At 42.1% G+C, this 23078-nt stretch overlaps 1 protein-coding gene across 6 annotated transcripts in view; it reads right to left on the bottom strand.

The window, feature by feature from the left end:
- Positions 1 to 23078, bottom strand: part of TRMT11 (tRNA methyltransferase 11 homolog) — a 55638-nt gene that overhangs the window by 21372 nt on the left and 11188 nt on the right. For 4 of the 6 annotated variants that reach the window (XM_045009480.1, XM_045009479.1, XM_045009482.1 and 1 more), the window contains exons 4-11: positions 22701 to 22782; positions 22514 to 22606; positions 21189 to 21323; positions 16735 to 16891; positions 11740 to 11820; positions 10032 to 10196; positions 6999 to 7071; positions 5332 to 5463 (exon numbers count right to left, since the gene is read on the bottom strand). In XM_045009480.1, the coding sequence (XP_044865415.1) occupies positions 5332 to 5463; positions 6999 to 7071; positions 10032 to 10196; positions 11740 to 11820; positions 16735 to 16891; positions 21189 to 21323; positions 22514 to 22606; positions 22701 to 22782 (918 nt within the window). Of the gene's footprint in view, positions 1 to 5331; positions 5464 to 6998; positions 7072 to 10031; positions 10197 to 11739; positions 11821 to 16734; positions 16892 to 21188; positions 21324 to 22513; positions 22607 to 22700; positions 22831 to 23078 lie in introns of all 6 variants that reach the window. The other 2 variants (XM_045009483.1, XM_045009481.1) reach the window with 2 other exon arrangements.

Raw genomic sequence — 23078 nt, 5'->3', positions numbered from 1 at the left:
TGACAGGACACACTACCATTATTTGTACTGAAGTAGTGCGTAGAGGCTCCAGTTCTGGATCAGAACCCCATTGCGCCAGGCATGGTACAGATATACAACGGAGATGGGCCCTGCCGCCCTGAATACTTTATAATTTAAGACAGACAACAGTCTTGAGGGTTTTGCTTTTTTAAGAAAGAGGGAGTTTAGTAGCCTAGGCAAATATTACTACATTTCACATAATGAGACTGGCAGGGAGAGGGACGGACACTCTTGGTTAACACTGGCCCAAAGATACAAAACTAATATTTTCATCATTAATAAATTAATCTAGCTACCATGATTTATGACCACAAGCACAGAAACGAGTCACAGACCAACTCAAACAGTAGCTGGAAGAGCAAACTCTACTACTGTTTTTCCCCACACTTCCTTTTAGTTACCCAGTTGCTGAGGTCTTTGCTACACATAATGTGATCTGAAACCCAGGTAACAACTGAAAGTATCCCATGCTCTTTTAGCTATTCCTCAGGTGCAACAAGTATTATTACTGGATCTTCATTCAAAAGCTCTATTATAATCTTTATGTTCTCCATTTTAAATTCCTTGCCCAACCAAACTGCAGTTCTATTTCCAAAAAAAGACATCAAACCAACCACCATCAGAGTTTCAGCCACAGTGTTGCCAGGGTGGAGCACTTTGTGATTGTGAACAAACCAGTCCACAAAATCTGGATAATAGAAAGCTAAAGACAGATCCGAAGCACCTCCTACAATAGACTGCAACTTCAAACAACCATCCAAAAAAGCAGGAAGGTGTAGGTGAGGAGGAAGATTTTGAAATTTCTTACTTAAAAAAAACAAAAACAAACAAAAACCAGACGTGAGCTTTTATAAAATTAAGATGATACATCACAAGTCCTACCAAGTAAATGAGTTGGTTCTGTGCATCATTCCAGAGGCTCCAAATTCACTACCTCAAACTCCTCTCCCAATGCACCTACAGCTTGAAATTTGGCAACGCCTTACAACAGGTAAAAATCAGGAAATGCATGACAGAAGAGGGCCAAAGAATTCTTAACAACTTACAAAGATAGGCACTCTGCCACCACTTCTTTTAGAAGTTTCTCTTCATAACTGTGTAAAAGCCCGACAGCAAAGGAATTAAAAGAATTCAAGCCTAACAATGATTTCAATGTCAGATTGAAACAATAAACTACTTTGGAGTGTAATGTTATCTTTCAGAATGAGAGGTGTTATCACTCTGCTAAAACACCTTCCTGTCTTTTTAGCATTAATGCAGACAGTTCTTTCTACAGGTAATGATTACTTTGTTAGGTAAATCCCAGAACCTTGTCAAATGAAGTATAGTAGCAATTGCTTTAACAAAAATCCATTTTACCCAATTTTCTTTTTAATGTAAAAGAAGGGGACATATGGTAACCATAAGTTACAGGTGGATAGGAAGGGAGACATTGTTAGTGAACACCTGACAGCTCAACAGATTAGTCACTAGCTTCTCTCTCCTTGGCCCACAAATTTGCTAGCAAGTTTGTTAAAGTAAGAACCTGCACAGAGGATTAGAACAGAAAACTCAGTGTGTTAATATATTAATGTTTCACATTTCCATGGTGCATTTCATCTGAAATTTTCACACTGCACTACAAAACATTCGTAACAGTAGGTAGTCAGCACCATTTTACACATGGGGAAACTGAGAAAGTGAGAGGTTGATTTGCTCAAGGCAAGTCAGTGGCACAGCTACAACAGAACACAGAATTCATAACTCCTAGCCACCTGTTCTAACCTAAGCTCCCTGTAAGCTGTGCGGCCGTGAAGCAATCTATTTAGCACCATGCAGGAGCTCAGAAAACCCACCCAGAGACCTGCCATGGCTGGAGAGGGGTGCCCCTCCTCCAGCCCCCACCTAGCCTGGCCCCTAATCTGCCACCAGAGCAGGGCCCCTCCCCCAACCCAGCCTGAGGCCCAGACCAAGCCACAGCCGGATTGGGCCCAGCTGCGCCTGGGGCAACGTGGCCCAACCCCGGAGCAGCCCAGACCCAGCCAGGCCCTGGGGTGGTGCAGCCCAGACCAACCCCAGAGCGACGTAGCCCTCCCACAGCCCAGACCTGCTGGGGCCAGGAGAGGGGCACCTAACCTGTAGCCCCAGCCCCAGAGCTGCCGTGGTGCGGAGAGGGTCCTCCCCCCTCCGCCCCCAAGCCTAGGTGCTGCTGTGGGAAGAGAGCACTGTGGGGAGTCCTCTCTCCCCACTGTAGCCCCGGAGCACCCCCCTGCACTCCAAACCACTCATCCATGGCCCCACTCCAGAGCCCACCCCCCCAGCCGTAGCCCTCACACCCTGCACCCCAAGCCTCTGTCCCAGCCCTGAGCCCCCTCCCACACTCCGAACCCCTCAGCCCTACCCCCACCATATGAATTTTGTTACGTGCACCAATATGACACATCACCTCCATATTGGTGCACATAACAAAATTCAGTCCACACATGGGTGGGAAAAATTAAAGGGAACACTGGCTCTAACCAGTAAACATAGCTTCCATTGTTGGGGCAGCACTGCTGTTGCACAACTTCAGAAAAAGTAGGGAAAACGTGATGCTGTGACCAACAGAATAGACATGACAATTTTAAGCAAACAGCATACTAGCACAAGCCATACATTTTAGCAATCTAGGATTCACAAGCACACACAATGCCATCAGAGATAAGCAGTAGACATTCTGAATAATGAATTAAACACTTCCATTGGTTAAGGCATCTTTTTGTTTGCAAGAACCATATAATAAGTATACACAAAAATATTTATTCCATCATTCAAAAAGAGTGACATGCAAACTATATGTTACAGATCCACTAAGCTCACCTTTGAAGTATATTTTTGTAGTGATTCCACCATCACAAAGCAACTAGAGAGAGGTCTGATGTTAGATTATTTGTCTTTTCAAGTGTTAAAATGATATCTCATTGATAATAATCATTTGATGCCCAGAGTTAGCGTTGAGGTGTCATAACTTGACAAGCCACAGGGTTTTACCACTGTGGTGTAACCTTGGACAAATGTTAGTGGTTTCCAGTCCCACCACATGTGGTAGCCTGGAACTGGGGTGTCTGAAGAAAGACGCTTGTGACAATGTACAAGCTGTTGTTAGATACAAGATGTATTGGTGCTGACCTAACATGTGTAAACATGCTGTATACTACCCCCTTCTATATACCTGTGAGGAACACCTCTTATAGGCTGATATGTTAGATTACATATTTGACACCTGTGAGCCCATGTATTCCATGGCTGCAAAACACACCCTTTGCCACAGATTGGCACTTAAAAAAAAATCTAAGCTCTCATATTAAAACATCCACCACTTTTCCACTCCTAATTGCAAAGAAAACTTTTAAAATGTGAGCTAACGTATAATACAATACAATATTGTTCCTTGAGTTTGCAGACAGCCTGAAACAATACCTCAGAGACATATGATCCATTTCAGTCAACCTAAGGATGACAGTTTAAATGTCTATATTTCCAATTAGCCATGTCATTGCTCACCATTTTATCACAAACATCCAACTAATGTGCTTAGCCCACAATCCCAAACTGCTTCTCATATCCTTCTGGGGCTCCAAAAGCCTCAAATATCAGCTGCCAAACACATCCAGCTTCCACCTCCCTCCCAAACTAAATTTCCATGACACAATTCTATATTGCCCTCACAAAAAACTGAAACAGAGTGTGGGAGGGCATAAAATGAATTTCACTTAACATGGCCTATTATACTGGCAGCATTTTTGTTCATGTTGAATTCAATAAAAAAGACTCAATTTTTTAAATTTAAATAAGCTGTGTAAAATTTCCATTTTGCTGCAACAGAATATCCCAGAAGTCAAAGGTTCTTCCACAAAATTTAGTTTCAGCTTGCTGTGGAGGATATAAGGCCTTGGCAGTCAGAACGCAATTTCTGTTATCTTACTGACATAACAAGAGGTTTCCCTGACATGCTGTAACTCCAGAGGCTCAGGAGTAACTCTGTCTAAGGCACTGGACCGAGACTTAAGAGACTCATGTTCAATTCCCAGCTCTACCACACACTTCCAATATTACCCTGGGCAAGTCAATCTCTGTCCCTCAGTTCCCATCTGAAAGTGAAGAAAATACTTGCTTTTTTCCCCACTTATGGTCTGTCCCATGGCCTGTAACCGAGTCCTTATTTCTCCTTGCATCTAGTCACATCCATGGCTCTGTTTCCCCCCCTTTAGCAGCTGTCCCAGTCTTTCCCAGGCAGATGGACGGGGTGGAGTTTAACCCTTGGTCAATGCTTCCCCTTCCAAGAATCACCCAAGGCCAAATCAAACTAATTTCTCTAGCTCTTCCCAGACTTAATAGTCCTCCTGCCCTGTTAGTGCAGGCTTGCTCTCCTGGGGGTGCACAGTGCCTTCCTGCTGAACCAGCTACAGCTTTCACCCATGTTGATGCATGACTGCCCTTCCATACCCAGTTAAGTCATATACCGTCCCCCAGGGCCAAATGATTCCTTGCCCTATTGGCAGAGGGTTCTCTGCTCTTCTCAGCCTTCTCCAGGCTTTGAGACACAACAGTCCTTTTCCTCTCATGGCAGGTGTGTCAGCTCACCCTCTCCCTGTAGTGCAGTGGAGGGACAAGGGAGGCTTGTCTTTTCCTGGGCCTCTCCCAGGCCTCATTAGCCAAGCCCTTCTGGCAGACTCCACCCCAGCTTACTCTCTTCACAGGGAACCACCTGACCCCTGGCAAGCTTGCCCAGTCCACCATAGTCATAACCCACATGTATGCAGCTGAACAGCCAGCATTTCCAGTTCCCTGCAAGTCTGCCTCTCCACTAACTGAGTTACATGCAGCTTCTTATATAGCCTGGCAGTCATGATTCCTCTTGGTCACCTGACCTCTGGACTCTCCTGGAGAAGTTAATCGTCCAGAATTTCTCTCTTTAAAAGGGTCAAGCCCCAATAAAAAGGCAAACTAATATTGCCTGCTCTTAAAGGGGTGTGCATTTAGCTTTGACGTTTACCTGGATTCCAGTATTCTGGTTTTCCATTCCTTTATCAGTTGCATGCATTTTTGCAAAAAAATAAAAAGTTTTGATTTCTAACTGGCAGCACATGGCTCTCTCTCCTTTCAAAAATTGTTCCAAACTCTCTTCTCCTTCACCCACCCAGTTTTGATATATGAAAATCGTAGGAATCCCTCTTAAACCCCAGTAGGAAGTTCTAGAGACATCCCACCCTGGAAGAAATTATAGCTAGGTTAGTAGATAAAAATTATAGTATACAGACTAGATATCAAGGCATTTAGAAGAGTACGTACTCAGGTTTGTAAACTGGTAGCCAGTACACCAATCTTCCTCCCATCACCAGGTACTCTGCCGCAGAGTTTAACAAGTCAAAAAAGATATCACTCAGATGATAGTTCGAGGAAATGGAGATGTGATTTTCTGTGCTAAACAATATTGAAAAAAATACTGAACAAGTAATAGCCACAATTTTATTTTATTTTTTGAACACAGTCTGAGATTTGCAAAGCCAGGTAAGGGTATTAGATGGCCAAGTCCCACTTAAATTAATGAGAAATCTGCATCCAAACTCTTTCACAGTGGCTTTTTAAATGTTAGGGATGGAATTTGCAAAGAAAACTACTCAACTAAAATCACTTTTGAAATACACCTATTTTGTACAGTGTCTTTCATGAGCGTTATTGTAAGAATCAAAAGGAGGATGAGACATTGACATGAAATCTGAAAACAACAGAAAATCAAGGCCAAGCAGCAGAAAAGGCTGTCATCCCAACAACGGAGAGATTGTCTGCCAGGACAGAGAATGCCTGCTGCAGGTGAGCACAAAGAGGTGGGCAAGGGAAACTAAAAGACATGGGTAGGGCCCTACCAAATTCATGGCCATGAAAAACATGTCATGGACTGTGAAATCTGGTCTTGTGCGCGCTTTTACCCTATACTATACGGATTTCACAGGGAGATCAATGTTTCTCAACTTGGGGATCCTGACCCAAAACGGAGTTGTGAGGGGTAGGGGTGGGGTCACAAGGTTATTTTAGAGGAGTTGCGGTATTGCCACCTTTACTTCTGCGCTGCCTTCAGAGCTAGGAAGCCAGAGAGTGGCAGCTGTTAGTCGGGTACCTAGCTCTGAAGGCAACAGCAGCGCAGAAGTAAGGGTGGCATGCTATGGTATAGGGGTCCTGACGAAAAAGGAGGTTGTGCTTGGGGGAGGGGTTGCAAGGTTATTGTAGGGTGGGGGGTCCGGTACTGTTACCCTTACTTCTGTGCTGCTGCTGGTGGCAACGCTGCATTCAGAGCTGGGCAGCTGGAGAGCGGCAGCTGTTGGCCGGGAGACCAGATCTGAAGACAGAGCTGCCGCCACCAGCAGCAAGACCAGATCTGAAGACAGAGCTGCCGCCACCAGCAGCAGCACAGAAGGATAACAGTACCGCAACCCCCTTACTATAACCTTGCAACCACCCGCCCCCCGCACACACACAAACTCCTTTTTGGGTCAGGACCCCTATAATTACAACACCCTGAAATTTCAGATTTAAATCGCTGAAATCATGACATTTACGATTTTAAAATTCCTATGACCATGAAATTGACCAAAATAGACCATGAATTTGGTAGGGCCCTAGACATGGTGGTTTAAAACAAAGGTAAGCAATTTTGGACTGGATGCTTGAGCCTTCAGGGGATTAAGTAGAGCTGTTCAAGGACAGGCACGATGACGTGAAGCTATTTTGTAAATGTAAGAGAAGGAGCTTGGGACTTAGAAGCTAGAAAACTTGCTTGGCCAAAGAGGAGGATTATTTTAGGAAGACTGGCATTGACAGTCACTTTTGCAAGCTACGTAGTGACAGTGGTACTTTTTAAAATTGTTTGGTTAAAGGACAGCAATGAAGTAAGTTTCTAAAACTGTGGCTGGCCTTCCATTAACACATTGATATGTACAATGAATAAAAGGTTTACCTACCCTCTTTCCGTTGCTTTAAGTATTTCTTTTTGTGAACCAGTTCTTCTAGTAGCTTCTCGTATGCCATATGGAGCTATACAGAGTAAGTACATAATATTGAGATCAGGAGTTTACCCTTTACACAAATAACGTCATGAAATTCTACAATAGTGTACATGTGGTAGCAGTTGCAAAGAGTTTAAGATTAACTTCTTCAAGATGTATCCATTAAAAGTTTATCTTGATCCTAAGGCTCACTTTTTTAAAGCTATTTCAAAAAGGTCTCTTATCAGTAAGACACTAAACAGTCAAGTGTAATAGCCCACTAACCACTTAAAAACTATTTAATATGGTGCTGAAGTGGGGATGTTGTTTTTTTTAATGATTTTGTTGACTAACATATTTTCTTGACATTTCCAACTCACGACGCTGTTAATCCCCTTCCCTTGCTTCATCTTGTAATGGGGTTTAATGACTCTTAAGGTTAGAGGGGGCCAGAAGACCCTATTCCAGGAAGTTGAATTGGAAAAGGCCCAGAAAATGGCCTGGCTCTCCAGAAAGGTCAAGGGCTGATGTGGGACTGATAGAGCTTCCTCGTTGGGGTTCAGAGGTAACTGGAGGGGGAACTAGGAACCAGATGCCCTGGAATGAGAGTGAAATTGAAAACCTCAGAAAGGATTTGGGCCAATAAATTGAACCCCAGGAAGTGAAGTGTTACTTTGAGTACTCTTGCCTGCAAGTATGTCACTGAGGGAACTGAGGGCAAGAGACCTGCAGGGCCCCACTGTGCCTCGAAGGGGTATGCCCTGGGATGGGACCATGCCACACTGATGCTGCAGGGCAGCATTGGGAAAGGGAGCTTCAGAAAAGAGATTGTTATTGTATTGTGGTAGCGTCTAGGAGCCCCAGTCATAGACCAGGACCCCAGTGTGCTAGGCACTGTACAAACAGAACAAAAAGGTGGTCTCTGCTCCAAAGACTCTACCATCTAATGACAGGTTTCAGAGTAGCAGCCGTGTTAGTCTGTATCCGCAAGTCTTTAAGGTGCCACAAGTACTCCTGTTCTTTCTACCATCTAAGTATAAGACAATGTATGTAGCCACGGTTCTTCTTTTTATCCCTGGTTGAATGCCCAAGTAAACCCTAAAAGTCCAATTGCATTTTTCAGAAAGATATGGGTTATCCCTAGTGCCCTGGCCAACAGCCCTCTCCCCCAATCTCAGGGCAACAGGTCGTAAATGTCCAAGGTTATGTCTTAGCTCTTGCTATGGCTGTTAAGCTCACCTGTCTAGCTGTTTCACTACCACTATCTATTGCTTTGCAAAATACTTGGACTACTTTGGGATCGGGAGCCCTGTAGTGCAGACCGGGCTGGGTTCCCTTCTCTTTCAGCCCACTCTGAGCAGCTCTCTGGAGGAGAGTGGTATATACACTGGCTTTTCCCTCAAGACAAGGGGAAACACTGACAAGAGAAGAAAGCCAGGGCCAGAGCTCCAACCAGAAAGGTCTGGGACTGGGACTGGCAGATTTGGTTAGCGCAGACTTGGGTAGAGCAAAGCTTTGTGTGTGGCAGAAGAACCAGGGCTGAATATGAATTTGTGTGTCGTCATTATGAACTTTGTTTTAGGGACTCTCTGATGATTGTTTGTTTGAAATATTTTGTTATTAAGGACTGAGGATTGTTTGAACCTTTTCTATTATTAAACCAGCCGCAGGTGGGGATGCTATTAGCCAGAAAAGAGAGACTTGCGGGAGGAGGAGGGGCTTAAGGGACCGACAAAAGCGGGGGCTAAGAAGGGCAGGGTGCCTGTAAAGTGACACCTGGCCACAAGGGGGTGCTCAGTAAGCAGCCACCCCACTACAAAAAAGTCTGAAGAACAAACCCCTGTTAATGCACTTAGAAAATCTGTAACATTTCAAAATGTTGTAATCGTCTACATTTCAAAAAAAAAGATTCCTAAAAATACTACACAAGTCTTTATTTTTACACATCTCCGCAAAGCTTTAAGAATGCTGTACAAACATTAATTCATCTTCAACACTTCTGTAACCTTTCCTAATGCTCTTATTGCCACGGCATCGGGGAAATATCATCTCCATTTTACAGACATGGAAACTGAAGCACAGAGATTATGGGCTTGATTCTAACACCCTTACTCGCAATGTGCATTACCTTGTTCGGCCAGCAGTCCTGATGAAATCAATGGGAGCAAAGTAACATTCCCCAGGAACAAGGGCAACAGAATAGAGTCTCAGCTGATTTGCTCATGGTAACACAGCAAGTCAGGGCAGAGCCATAGTAGAGGTCAGGAGTTCCTGGCTCCCCATCCCACGTTTAGTCTAGTAGACTGTGCTGACTTTTAGGTCTCCTGCTCACGACAAATAGTGTCTAATAAACAGACTCAAAAGAGCAGAGAACCTTTCATATCTTTAACATTGCTGGTAGTCAAGTGTGCAGAAGATGCACTAGAGTTTGTTTGAAAGCATTTCAATGAGCACTTCAGGGCCTTAACCGAAGGCATGATTAAAGTCGGTCAGACCCTTTCCATGGACTTCAATAATGTTTGAATCCAGGCTCAAGAGCAATGCAGCACAACTTAAAAATTGAACAGAAACCTCTCCTAATGTAGAAAGAAGTATGACTCAGTAAAGGTATAGGAGACAATAAGATTGGTTCCTATTCAGAAATATAATACTCTTTCAGTGGAAAGAAGTTAACGAAACAAAAAAACAAAATGTTATAGTTACAATGCTTTAATAAAGTGGTCCATATTTCATTAGGTATTTAACATACTCAGATTAAATGTAGAAGTAGTCAAAATGTAGCCCCAATTTCTACAATGCTGCCTATGATGTTCATCATTTCTAATGTGGAAATCACAGATTCCAGCACACTCTATTAGTAGAATTGTGGTCTCAGCAGGCCATGCTTATGTCAAGATGGTAGATGCAAACATCTCCATTTTACACAAATTAAGAGCAAGGTTCCAATCTTTTGGATACCACAGTTAGGCTGTTATGAATCATATATATTTAGGACATTAATCAACTTACGATCTGTAATAATTGCATCAAAAAGCATTTCCTTCCTCCATAGAGGTTTTGATGCATCAGAAACGAGTGCATCAAGATAGTACTTCTCTAAACCATACTGCCGAAGGTTAGCTCTGATATTCTCATCTGGTCCTCTCCACTTCTGGTTCTTCCTGCTAGCCTTGCCTGCAAGAAAATAAAAAAGGCATAGTCTAAGGCAGTGGTCCGCAGACTATGTCTAAGATTTCCAAAGGGGTCCACAAATGGAAAAAAAAGGTTGAAAACCACTGATCTAAGGCAAATCAGATGTGGCAAAAGTGTTCTGATTTTTCATTATTTATTTTAAGAGAATAATAATATCACCTAGCTCTTATATAATGCTTTTTACATTAATGCAGATCTCACAACACTTCACAAGATTCATATTTCAGTAGTTGCCTCAAATAAAAACAATTTAAGACCTCTTGTCACCGGACATGTTCTACTTATTGTGGGAAGTGGCTGTCAGGATTCGTCGAAGTATCAGAAATTAATCTAGTCAGGCCTTCTATTTCAGTTACGTTGTTCCATAATGCAAATGAGAGGGAGAATAGTTCAATTAAACGCCCCTACTTCACAGAGATATTGTGAGGAAAGTTTATTAATGTTTACAAGGCACTCATGTTATGCTAACATACACCACGTAAAACCCTATTCATACATCAAATTTAATCTACACAAGAATATTCCAGAGTAGCAAAAATATTGTTAGAACTTTGGGTTTTGAAAGCTACTAAGAAAATAACTACTGTATGACAAAACAGGATGGTTCCACTAGTACTAGCAGTGGTCTATTGTTTTTTTTAATCCCTATGATAGACTAACAGTGGCTAACCTTTTATCCTAATTTAACACAGAAAACCAAAGGGATTCAATAAAGCCAATAGTCATTTCTAACCATGAAAGTACTTCTCCAGGATTTAACAGGAAGAGAGAACACATTTGTATCTAACTTTAATATGAAGATAACTCTCTCTCATCTTGAATATTTGCAGGTTAAAAAATACACACCTGTGGCAAAGGCAAAAGATCTGAATGGGAACATATAGTTGTAATATTGAATTCTACTACTTCGAACTGCACTATCAATATAACTAGACAACTCTAAAAAAAGCTCAAAAAAGTTAAGTTTTTAGTAACAAAAACTGCCAATACAAACTGGTATTAAAGCCAAAATACTTAAAATTGAGCATTAGTGAGTTCCAACCCACTGCAAAGAAAACACCCATCTCAAAGCCCAACTCCTCCTCACTCAGTCACATTTAATAAGTTTGGATGGAACCTCACTATGCTTGTCCCCATGACCCAATGGCTCTGGGACATCACTGTTAGCCAAACCAATCTACCTGCTAATCTTACCACTAAACTGAACCATGCCAGGCACTGCCACACCAGATGCCATCACTTAGTGTTGTTGGATTGGCAGTTAAACTAGTTACATGTATTAGAAAACTTTAAAATAAAATTTAAAAAATCCCATCTTTATATCTTACTGACCCTTAATATTCTGAGTACTGCCTAGCTAGACTATATCTGTAAATGAGTTAGTATATCACAGATGTTTCACAAAACAAATCCTGTGAAGAGGAATGCTCCTTTCATACCTGGATCTACTCGTACCTGCTATAAAAGATACTTAAATACCGAAGAGTTAGAATTACCTTGTTCAGAAAGAAAATATCCAACATACCTAATCCATGGACAGTATTATAATCTATATCAGTACCACACACATATGCTCCAAAACGTGCGGAGGATATAAGAAGGCCACCTGCAAAGAAAAGAAAAAAGTCTGCTGTCATGGATATTGCTACCTGAGAGTCTGTATTGAGGAACATGAGAAATTTGAAAACACATGTACCACTCTGGGTTACAATCAGATGGCAGTTGCCCCTTTCTATTAGAAATAATATTACTGTGAGGTCCCCTGTATACCAACACTATTTTCCCTTTTATTCTCCTCATTGAACCTTCGTTTAACTTTGGAGGCTGATCGTATGGTCTGCTCACAAGGGTGCCCATTTCTGCAAGGCAGGCATCCACGCCCATGTACTAAAGTGCATTGCCTTAAAATGTGATGGAATGAAAACCATGAGATGTGGGCCACCGTCACAAGACGACACTGTGCAGTAGCCAAGATAATGACTTAGGTAATGGAATGGAGGGTATGGTTATAAAACTTGCAGATGACACCAAGATGGGAGGAGTTGCAAGCATTTGGAGGACAGGATTAGAAATCCAAATGACCTTGACAAATTGGAGAATTGGTCTGAAATCAACAAGATTAAATGCAATAGACAAGTGCAAAGTACTTCACATAGGAAGGAAAGCATCAAATGCACAATTACAAAATGGGAACTAACAGGCTTGGTGGTGGTACTACTGAAAAGAATCTGGGGGTTATAATGGATCACAAACTGAACAGGAGTCAACAATGTGACGCAACTGTGAAAAAGGCCAATATCATTCTGTGGTTTATTAACAGGAGTGTCATGGAAGACACAGCAAAGAATCCTGTGGCACCTTATAGACTAACAGACGTTTTGCAGCATGAGCTTTCGTGGGTGAATGCATCCGAAGAAGTGGGTATTCACCCACGAAAGCTCATGCTGCAAAACGTCTGTTAGTCTATAAGGTGCCACAGGATTCTTTGCTGCTTCTACAGAACCAGACTAACACGGCTACCCCTCTGATACATGGAAGACACAGGAGGTACTTGTCCCGCTCTGCTTGACACTGGTGAGGCCTCAGCTGGAGTATTGAGTCCAATTCTGAGCACCCCACTTTAAGAAAGATATGGACAAATTTGTGAGAGTCCAGAGAAGAGCAACAAAAATGATAAAAGGTTTAGAAAACCTGACTTCTTAGGAAACAAACACTAGGCATGTTTAGTCTTGCAAAAAGAAGACTGATGGGGGACCTGATAACAGTCTTCCAATATGTTAAGGGCTGCTATAAAGAGGACTGTGATCAATTGTTCCTCATGTCTACTGAAGGTAGGTCAAGAAATAATGAGCATAATCTGAAGAAAAGGAGATTTAAGCTAGATATTAGGAAAAAAATTAAGTAAAGCCCTGGAACAGGCTTCCAAGAGAGGTTGTGGAATTCCCGCCCCCACGCACACACACACACTGGAGGTTTTAAGAAACAGGTTGGATAAACATCCATCAGGGATGGTCTACATTTGCTTGGTCCTGCCACAGTGCTGGAGGCTGGACTTGATGGCTTCTCAAAGTCCCTTCCAGTGCAACATTTCTATCCTATCATTGAATCTTGTAGAAACTGGGGCTGCATTGAATCTGAGAGGGAGATAAGAGACAGTCAAGGGTAGCAGTGTTCCTCTGCAGCTCAAGAGGTACTGATGATATGTCTGAAGATGTGGAAAAATAGTTGCTAAAAAGAGGTAGAGTTCTACTGTTCATCAGCCCTATAAACACCCAGAGGATAAGGATCCACACCAGGCAGAGCTGGTTTGTTCAGCACTTGCACTCCCCTCTGGTTACCATAAAACAATTAAATGGATATCAGTTTAAAAATCACTTCTGTCTGATACACCTCTATCCTGATATAACGCTGTCCTCGGGAGCCAAAAAATCTTACCGCATTATAGGCGAAACTGTGTTATATTGAACTTGCTTTGATCCGCCGGAGCGCGCAGCCCCGCCCCCTGCCCCCCAGAACGCTGCTTTACCACGTTATATCCGAATTTGTGTTATATTGAGGTAGAGGTGTAGTCTTTTTTTAAAAAACTTTCTATTGTTACAACTTTTCCCTAAGGTTACTTAAAGTAAAATATTATCATGGGGAAAATATTGTTCTTAGTTTTTCCTAGTTTACTTTGTCCATTTCACAGCAGTTTGTGTAAATTTAATGTCCGTGTTTGTGGGAATGCTTCACACAGCAACAGGGGAGAGAAGCTAAAATACGAGGAAAATGTAATTGTAAAAAGCACAACAACTGACAGTGTCAGATGCGGTACTTGAAATAATTTTTAATTCATTTTTACAGTTAGACTTGAAATTGACAATGTCCCGTTGAAGTTATGTAAGTATGGCCAGAACGAAGACAGTTTATTTCCTCAGTTATTGTGATGGATAGGACTGTGTACAGTTACCATTTTTCTTGGGTATATAAAATTCTTGTTTTACTATGTCAATGGTGTCCTTAGTTTTTGTTGTGTGTATAGAAGTAAATTAAGTATTTGTTTCCGCTTACTGTTGTGATCTATTAGCTTAGTAAAAAGCTTTATGTATGATTTACCCTTGAAATCATGCTGCATCTGCATGGTATATAAAAGGGATTCAAGTGTTTTCTCTCTGCCCTGAACAGCTTCCAAAATAAAGAGAAGGATGGTAGTAGTGTACTTCCAAAGAGAAACTGCATTGTTGCGTTAAATTATTACTAAGGAGATGTCCATGACAGTAAGCCTAACATAATAGTACAAGGCCTTACACTGCAACTATAGACCAGACTCTGAACCTGCGATTCACAGTGATGAGTGGTTATGCATACAGATCATCCCATTTTAGTGAGTGGGACAGTTCCATAAGAGTCAACAGCTCACCAATGTGAGTAAGGGGTTCACAATCTGATCCTTTGTGTTCATAATACAGATTTTTACTTTAGCCGTAATCTGAAGAGGAGTTTCACACAGCTACATTAATCAAATGCTACCCATCACCATCTGTGTATTCTTAACACTCATTAAATATGCCTGCTAAATATGCCATTTCAGAGCATATAAAAAAAACCTCTTACACTGATAAATTAATGAATTCAAATTAAGTAAAAATGAGGAGAAAACAAAAATTGTCCTCCACTTTTCTTTGTTAATTGGATCTGGGAAAAACAAGGTTATCCACCCTAAAGGAGTCACCCATTTCCCTTCTCGACTGTAATCCCTCAGAACAGATGAGCAGTGCCTCCAGAAAGTCAAGACAAATTTAGCTAGCCCTGTCCCCAAGTATGATATACCACCCAGTCCTATAAATAGAGCAAGAGTACTTTGCTCATCTAATAAATTTTTTCTTGATTGCAGAAAAGGGAGAGATAGGAAACATGAACTGACCACTCAATAAGTCTCTGGTTTTACCTCCCACCTATATCAAATAGTCACACTTTAAAACTGAATCATAGAGAATACAAAATTGATGATAAAGAACGTATAATACTGTCTTCAATTTCTGTACTTCCACCATTATTACAATGAATTCTTCCCGTTCTGTCTAACCTTGCCCACCTCTCTCTCCAAGTTTGATTTCCTAAGAGAATGAATTCCCCTGCAAAGTTGCTTTGTAACTTTAGTTTTTATTTAAACACAAATATTGTAATTAAATGAATCTGCCAAGAAAAGCAGAACACAAGCCTAAGTGAATTTCCTTGACCTTCCAAAAAGCACTACCAATCTGTGTCTGGGGGGGAGGGGAGACACAAGAAGTTTCTGAAGAGATTATAGTGTGGACTGAAAATCTCAGTTTGCACATGAACTCTATTATATACAAAATGTGGAAGTGACAAACGCTTTGTATCATCTGAAAAACACTGATGCCATAAAATCAGGATATTTTCCAAGTCACATTTACACATAATAAAGACAATCAGTCCCAGAACTGTGGGACCTGCTCCTCCCCATTTCTAACTTTTCAATGAGGACTTGCTGCCATTCATTCTCTGGACCCTTCCTGCCAACTAAACACTCCCTTCCCCTCCCCTCTACATTAGCAGAGATACCTTTAGATCATTTCTTGTTCCCCTAGTTCCTTCTGGATACCTGATCAAAGTTCACCTGGATTTCACTAAGTCACATCCACTGCCCTCCTTCATCTATGTCCTTTGAAGAAACTGATGAAATTATCTTGACATAATCTACTTAAAATGGCACATCCTGAAACATGTGTTTTTCCATTTCAAATTTAAACAAGGTGCAGGAAAAGGTACTTGAATGCCTCACAAGTGATCCAATAAATGGAATGAAAGCTCCCCCTACTGACTTGTCAGAAAAAGGAAAAAAACAAAACCTCAGCCAGAGAAAGAAGTGGACAATTTTGTCACCACATTTCCCTAGGACACAAGGAATTGCTCATTATTTCCACCCTTGAAGAATGTGTTCCCACAATTGCCATGCTAATGTGTACAGTCAAGGGTGCTCTCTGCTCTTCAATACCATCCTAACTCCTCCCCTACAAAAATGTTTTAAGAATGTTGCCCCTTGTAAGTTCCTACAGTGACTTAGGAGTCTAACTTCAAATTTCACATCATTTTGGAACTTAAGTTCTATTGAAAGTCAGAGTGACTTTGGCTCCTAAGCAGTTAAATAACTTCTGAAAATGGGACTTAGGCACTTTTAAAAATGTTACTCGAGGTAAATAAAGAATTGGGAAGGTACTTTGTTCTACAGTTTCAGCAAATCTACCCAGTCCTTCTGAAGTTATAACCACTTCCCCTATAGGACTTTGGGAAATAACCAAGCAGTTGATTTTATAATTATTCTTATTTGTACTGTGGCAGCACCCAGTCATGAACCAGGACCAGGAGCCTCAGTCGTGAACCAGGACTTCACTGTGCTAGGCACTGTACAAACAAACAAACAGATAGACAGTCCCTCCCCTAAAGAACTTACTTTTCACACACAATGTATATAAAGCAAGCAATGCCCAATTTTTTTCAGCAGTAGAAAAAGAAATACCTGTTCCAACAAATGGATCAAACACAACATCATTTGCTTTTACTCTTCCATGGTTTGCCATGATGAAAGACAAGCAGGCATCCATGCTTGTGTTCCCAATAAAATGCCTCCTTTTTACACTGTATGACTCAATAAGCTCCCTTTGCCCATCCGCAATCTGTAGGAACATTTAGAAAAAGTCAATGTGATGGCCCTAGATATAATATGTAAGTATACTAATAAACAGTCTTAATATTACATCACAAACAGAATATCAGGCATTCTTCATTGAATAGTATGCCACCTGGATTGAATCCACTGAAAATATAGAAATGAGACTTCTCTATAAAAGAATTGGCCTATTAGTAAAATTCCCAGACTTTAGGCTATTCATCAATTACAGGGATGATGCAATTACCAACTGTTATAGTGTCAGCTGCCTTTGGGGCATCCTCGTGTGACCTGAGTTTGCTATGCAGGCCCCCACCTTCAACCTTCCTCCTCAGGGCTCCCCAAGGAAACACAAACCAGATGAGTCCCGCAGGTCCCTTTGGCTTTCCCTCCCCCGCCCCCCCCAACCAACAAACCAAAAATAAAAATACGAAAACATCAAGCAATTACCTTGCTGGCCTTAGTCTCTGCCCTGAGGCTTACTTTCTCTGGCAGTCCCTGAAATTCTCTCAGCCCACCTCCTTCCATTTCCTGTTACTTTTTACAGGGAAATCAGCTGATCCCTGTTCAGATGTGCCTCCTTAGTAAGTAGGGTTGCCAACTTTCTACTCGCACAAAACCGAACACCCTTGCCAAGGCCCCACCCATGCCCCGCCCCTCCTCTGAGGCCCTACCCTCACTCATTCCATCACTTCCCCCCATTGAGTAAATGAGAGTGAGCATTTTCACTGGGCTAGCTCAGGGGGTTGGGATGCGAGTGGGGGTGAGGGCTCCAGCTGGGTCGTGTGGCCAGAGATGAGGGGTTTGAGTTGCAGGAGAGGGCTCTGGGCTGAGGGATGGAGCCAAGGGGTTTGGAGTATGAGAGGGGGCTCCGGGCTGAGGCAGGGGGTAGGAGTGTGGGAGGAGGTATGGGCTCTGGCCTGGGGCCAGAAATGAGGGGTTCAGGGTGTGGGAGGGGGCTCCGAGCTGGGGTTGGGATAAGGGGGATGGAGGGATGAGGACTCCAGCTGGGGGTACGGGCTCTGATGTGAGGCCGCAAATGAGGGATCTGGGGTGCAGGAGCGGGGCCAGAGGGGTTTGGAGTGTGGGAGGGGGCTCTGGGCTGGGATTGAGGTATTTGGACAGCAGGAAGGGGCTCAGGTAGGGGCACTGGTGCAGGGGAGGGTTTAGGGGTATAGGCTCTGGGTGGCACTTACGGTACCTCAAGCAGCTCCCAGACACAGGAGCATGTCCCCCCTCCAAGCACCTATGCGGAGGCATGGACAGGCGGCTCTATATGCTGCTCTGTCTGCAGGCACCGTCCCTGCAGCTCTCATTGGCCACAGTTCCCGGCCAATGGGAGCTGTGGAGGCGGCACTAGAGGTGGGGGCAGTGTGCAGAGCCCCCTGGCTGCCCCTAAACATAGGAGTGAGGTGGACACATACCAGCTGCTTCCTGGGAGCCGCATGGTTCGGCGGCTAGCAAAAAGCATGCCAGCCCCACTGGGTGGCGCCGCCAACAGGACAGTCAATGGCCCAGTCAGCGCCAGGATCTCTTTTCAACCGGGTGTTCCGATCAAAAACCAGACACCTGGTCACCTTATTAGTGAATAGGGTCAGCTGGACCCAGGCCTCTGTCCCATAAGGGTATGTCTGCACTGCATCCAGGAGTGAGCTACCCAGCCTGGGTCCGCTGACTTGTGCAGGTGGGGCTTGCGCTAGCACACTGCAAAATAGCTTTGTTTGGAGACCTTGCAGCTTGTGCTGAAGTCTGAGGAGGGCTCGAGAAGCCAAGCTCCAGCCCAAGTCACAATGTCTACACGGCTAATTTGAATGCCCTAGCTTGAGCACCACCGACACAAGTCTGTAGATGTGGGCTGGGAGGCTTGCTCTCAGATGCAATGCAGACATATGCTATAGGGGCAAGCCATCCGGTTACGCCCAGAAAATTCAGAATTAAAGCTAACCTTAAAAAAATGCAAATATATTAAAGTATTTATGTAAATGCATGGCTACACACACAAACCACTTAAGTTCTACATTAAGGTCCTAGATATACTGGTTTTCCAGCTATGTTTATAAGCTATGTTTAAGTGCTGTTAAAAGTAAACTGTCTTCAGACCAGAACTTGTTGAAAAAAATAGCATACATTTTTAATGAGAATTTCAACCATCATATTTCTAACACAGTTTGGACAGAACCAACATAGGCAGGGTCAAATCACGTTAGAACACTAATCTGCCACCATGTGCCAGCATAGTTTGATCTAATACAAACTGTCTGGCCAAACCATAGTAGAATCAAAAACAGGTTTCTATGTTTAAATATTCAAAGCCAGTACAGATGGGACAACAATGACTTTAGGCCTTTCACAGTGTTGCAGCAACTCAAGGCCTTCTCTACATTAGTTACAAAGGTGGACAATACTCTTAGTAACTAAGAGCTAAGAGTGTGGATTCTTGCTAGCAGCCCAAGTGGTCACGATTGTCTTCTTGTAACCAGATCTTACTACTTGGTTAGGGGTCTTGTCCAGATATCAAAGTCTGTGTAAACAGGTTGGCTGGTCTTCCTTCCTTCTAGTTTTCTTTGCACTAGGACATCCAAGAGTGGATTTTCCCAGGTACTGCTGGTCCTACCTGTGAACATGACCTCTGGATGCTCTATCCTTGCTGAAGTAGTACAAGAGACCAGTTCAGATTTTCCCAGGATGCACTGATACAAATATAGTTAGGCAGGTAGCATGGTAGAATATGGACATGCCATTGTGACTGAATCATGGCCGTATTGTGAAAGACACTGCTGTATGAACACAAATCAATCACTTTTATTGTACATGGATCAGATGAACATGTCCCAGCCAGTTTAAAAAACATGGCAGTACTTCCTATATAGTGTAGATGGGGACAAAGTCCGGCACTTCCAATCTTCTGCTCTATGAACCTCAACTTCTGATTTACGCTGAGTCAACAACTTCTGAGATCCCAAGTTCATAGAATCATAGGACTGGAAGGGACCTCGAGAGGTCATCTAGTCCAGTCCCTTGCACTAAGTATTATCAGGACTAAGAATTATCTTAGACCATTCCTGACACGTGTTTGGAGATTTTGAAGAGCAGGTTCAACAATGATGGAGATTCCACAACTTCCCTAGGCAATTTATTCCAGTGCTTTACCTAACTGTCAGGGCAGTTAGGTAGATTTCCTAATGTCCAACCTAAACCTCCCTTGCTGCAATTTAAGCCCATTGCTTCTTGCCCTATCCTCAGAGGTTATGAAGAACACATTTTTTCCCCTCCTCCTTGTAACAACGTTTTATGTACTTGAAAACTATTATGTCCCCTTCTCAGTCTTTTCTTTTCCAGACTAAACAAACCCATTTTTTTCAATCTTCCCTCACAGGTCATGTTTTCTAGACCTTTAATCGTTTTTGTTGTACTTCTCTGGACTTTCTCCAATTTGTCCACATCTTTCCTGAAATGTGGCATCCAGAACTGGACAGAATACTCCAGTTGAGGCCTAATCAGTGTGGAGTAGAGCGGAAGAATGACTTCCCGTGTCTTGCTTACACACCCCAGAATGATGTTTGGTTTTTTGCAACAGTGTTACACTGTTGACTCATATTTAGCTCATGGAGTTGCAGGAATAGGACCCATGGGAAACAGGTTGCGGGAAAACAAACTACATAGGTGTCATCCGGGGCCACTTAGAGTCCCTAGGGGCAGGTTAGAACAGCCTCAGGGATGCCCTAATTTGGATCCAGCTGCCTATAGCTTCAGGAAGTTGTTCAGAGATCCTGGAACAGCTAGAGAGTGGTGCTTCAGCCACATACCTCCCTCCACACAACTTTATTCTAGGGATAGCGCAGGGAGGCTGTGTAGTACTATTAAGCCAGTATTGTGCGTTGCAGAGACTTGCTCCTATGTTGGAGAACTCCCCAATGGACAGGAGTATAGCTCCTCTGTGCTGGCAGAGCTGCCATAAAGGGGATGTACAGTGGCACTAAAATTCACTGGGTCTCTCATGTCTAATCTCTTCACAGACACCTTAATCTTTTCATTTTTGTTTGGATTGATGAATTAACCTGCCTTTTCTTACTCACAATAAGGATTCCCAAAATTCTGCATTATCATTGCATTATACTGTATATGGTGGCATGAACAACTAGTAAATTTTTAAAAAGCAGAGAATTTATCACTTTTAAAAAAAAAAAAGCCTTAAATTTACTTAAACTTTGTTTTTTTAGAAATTAAATGTAAGTAATGATGCTAGAATCTGGCTTTTCTGATTATGCGAATTACTAAAATGTGATATAGTTTTTACCACTCACCCATCTACCAAAATACAAATCAAGAGGTTCTTCTGGAACGTTGTTAGGGTCCATTCCATAATCTTCCAGAATCCAGAAGATATGTTCTGGGTTTTTTAAATTCACTTTCCCTTCAAATGGCAGAAATTCCAGAGCCTGTATAAACAGCAAAAACAAATTCTTCCTGGGGCAAATTTTTAAATAGCCAGGACAAGAAAAACAAAACATCTGTTAATAGGACATTAAAAGTTACCAGAAAACAGGAAGGGGACAAAGTAGATTGAGATTGCCCTCTTTAGCTTCTTTCTGATGTATAAAGAAAGTCTGAATGGTTTTGGATTGAAGATAGGTCAGGAGCCATTGTGTTTATTATTACATGTGCATTGCTCACTTCTAAAAGAGATCTGCTGTGAATACTACACATGGACTTTTCAAAATAAAACGTTTTCTTCAAGTCAAGCCAAAAGGTACCTGCTCTCAGTAAGGACTATAGCTACACCAAGGTCTACTTTAAAAATTCAGACATTTTTCATGTAGACACTTAAAAAAAATATTCTAGCCATAATGGGGGTGGGGAGTCATCCCAACTCCCCTGTAAGTGAGAAACAGCTGAAGGAATTTTGCTCAAACTTCCTTACTGCAACCCAACACCATAAAAATGAGAATCAACATTAATAGTGAAAATTTCAGCAAGATATATAAAATAGGTAGTTATAAAGATTGCATAAGTACACTAGTCACAATTTCTTTAAAAGACCATGAGAATATACAAAAATTACCATTCATTTACCAATGCTTCTTGATTAAAACACTATTCTAGTTAACAAGAAGACAGCATGGTCCAGCAGATTGGGCATAGGACCAGGAATCAGAAGACTATTTCCAGCTCTGCAGCTAACTCATTGTATCACATTGGGCAAGACACTCAAGTCAAAGTTTTCCAAACACAAATTCCTAAAGTAAAGGCACCTGAACATGGCCAGAGTTCCAGAGGTGCTGTGTCCAGAAGTCCATTGCCTAACTTTAGCCATCCAACTTTGAACATTTTGGCCTTAACACCGCCGTGCCTCAGTTTCCCCATCTGTAAAATAGGTACACTGATACTTGTTTTTCTTCATAAAAAGGTTTTGAGTGAGATCTATTAGGAAAAGTACCAACTGTGGGATTTTCAATGGATTTTGAGTTAGGTACACAACTCCCATTCAATTTCAAACGAGATTAGGGTGACTAACTCCCTTAAACTCTTTTGAAAATCCCAGCACAAGCATAAATGTGTTAACACTGTAGTACTCATATGAATACATGAAGTTGAAAATAAATTATTTTTTTTTTAAAAATCCACTTACATCTATCCTTCTAATTTTTTCCTCTTGTGTCAGTGTTTTGTTAAATGCATGAATATGTATTTTGTATGTTGAGTTTGACTGTAGATACGGAACCTAAAATAAAGAAAAAACATCTTTTGGTTAATACAAACTGCAATGCTAGCCTGTCTGACTGTGAAATTAATCGCCTAGATTTTTATACACGTACCATCTTCTCCATTGGGTAGTTCTTCAGAGATGTGTACAGTTCCTCTGCAGATTTTCCCTGACCCCACAGTTCAAATATAGACCTGGAAATTCCATGATTATTAGATTGCGGTCAGTGAAGAAAATTATGCCTATAAAATAAACACCCTATTTCACACAGTCTTCTTGCTCAACATATTCAGGCCCTGATTCAGGAAACAGGGTTTGTTAATTGGGGTCTCAGTGATGCTTTCCCTGTCTTGCATCACATGCTGGAGATGGAAATTTTAGTTCCTATGTTATGGGATCCTTAAAAAATACCCTTCATTTAACAATGTTAGCATGGTAGTAATTAACGCTACCAGGCATGATTCACCAACAAAATTTCACTCACGTTTAA

The sequence above is a fragment of the Mauremys mutica genome, chromosome 3 (assembly GCF_020497125.1).
Source record: "Mauremys mutica isolate MM-2020 ecotype Southern chromosome 3, ASM2049712v1, whole genome shotgun sequence".
Classification (NCBI taxonomy): domain Eukaryota; kingdom Metazoa; phylum Chordata; order Testudines; family Geoemydidae; genus Mauremys; species Mauremys mutica.
Note: the sequence above shows the minus strand (reverse complement) of the source record. Positions and strands in the feature narration are given on the sequence as shown.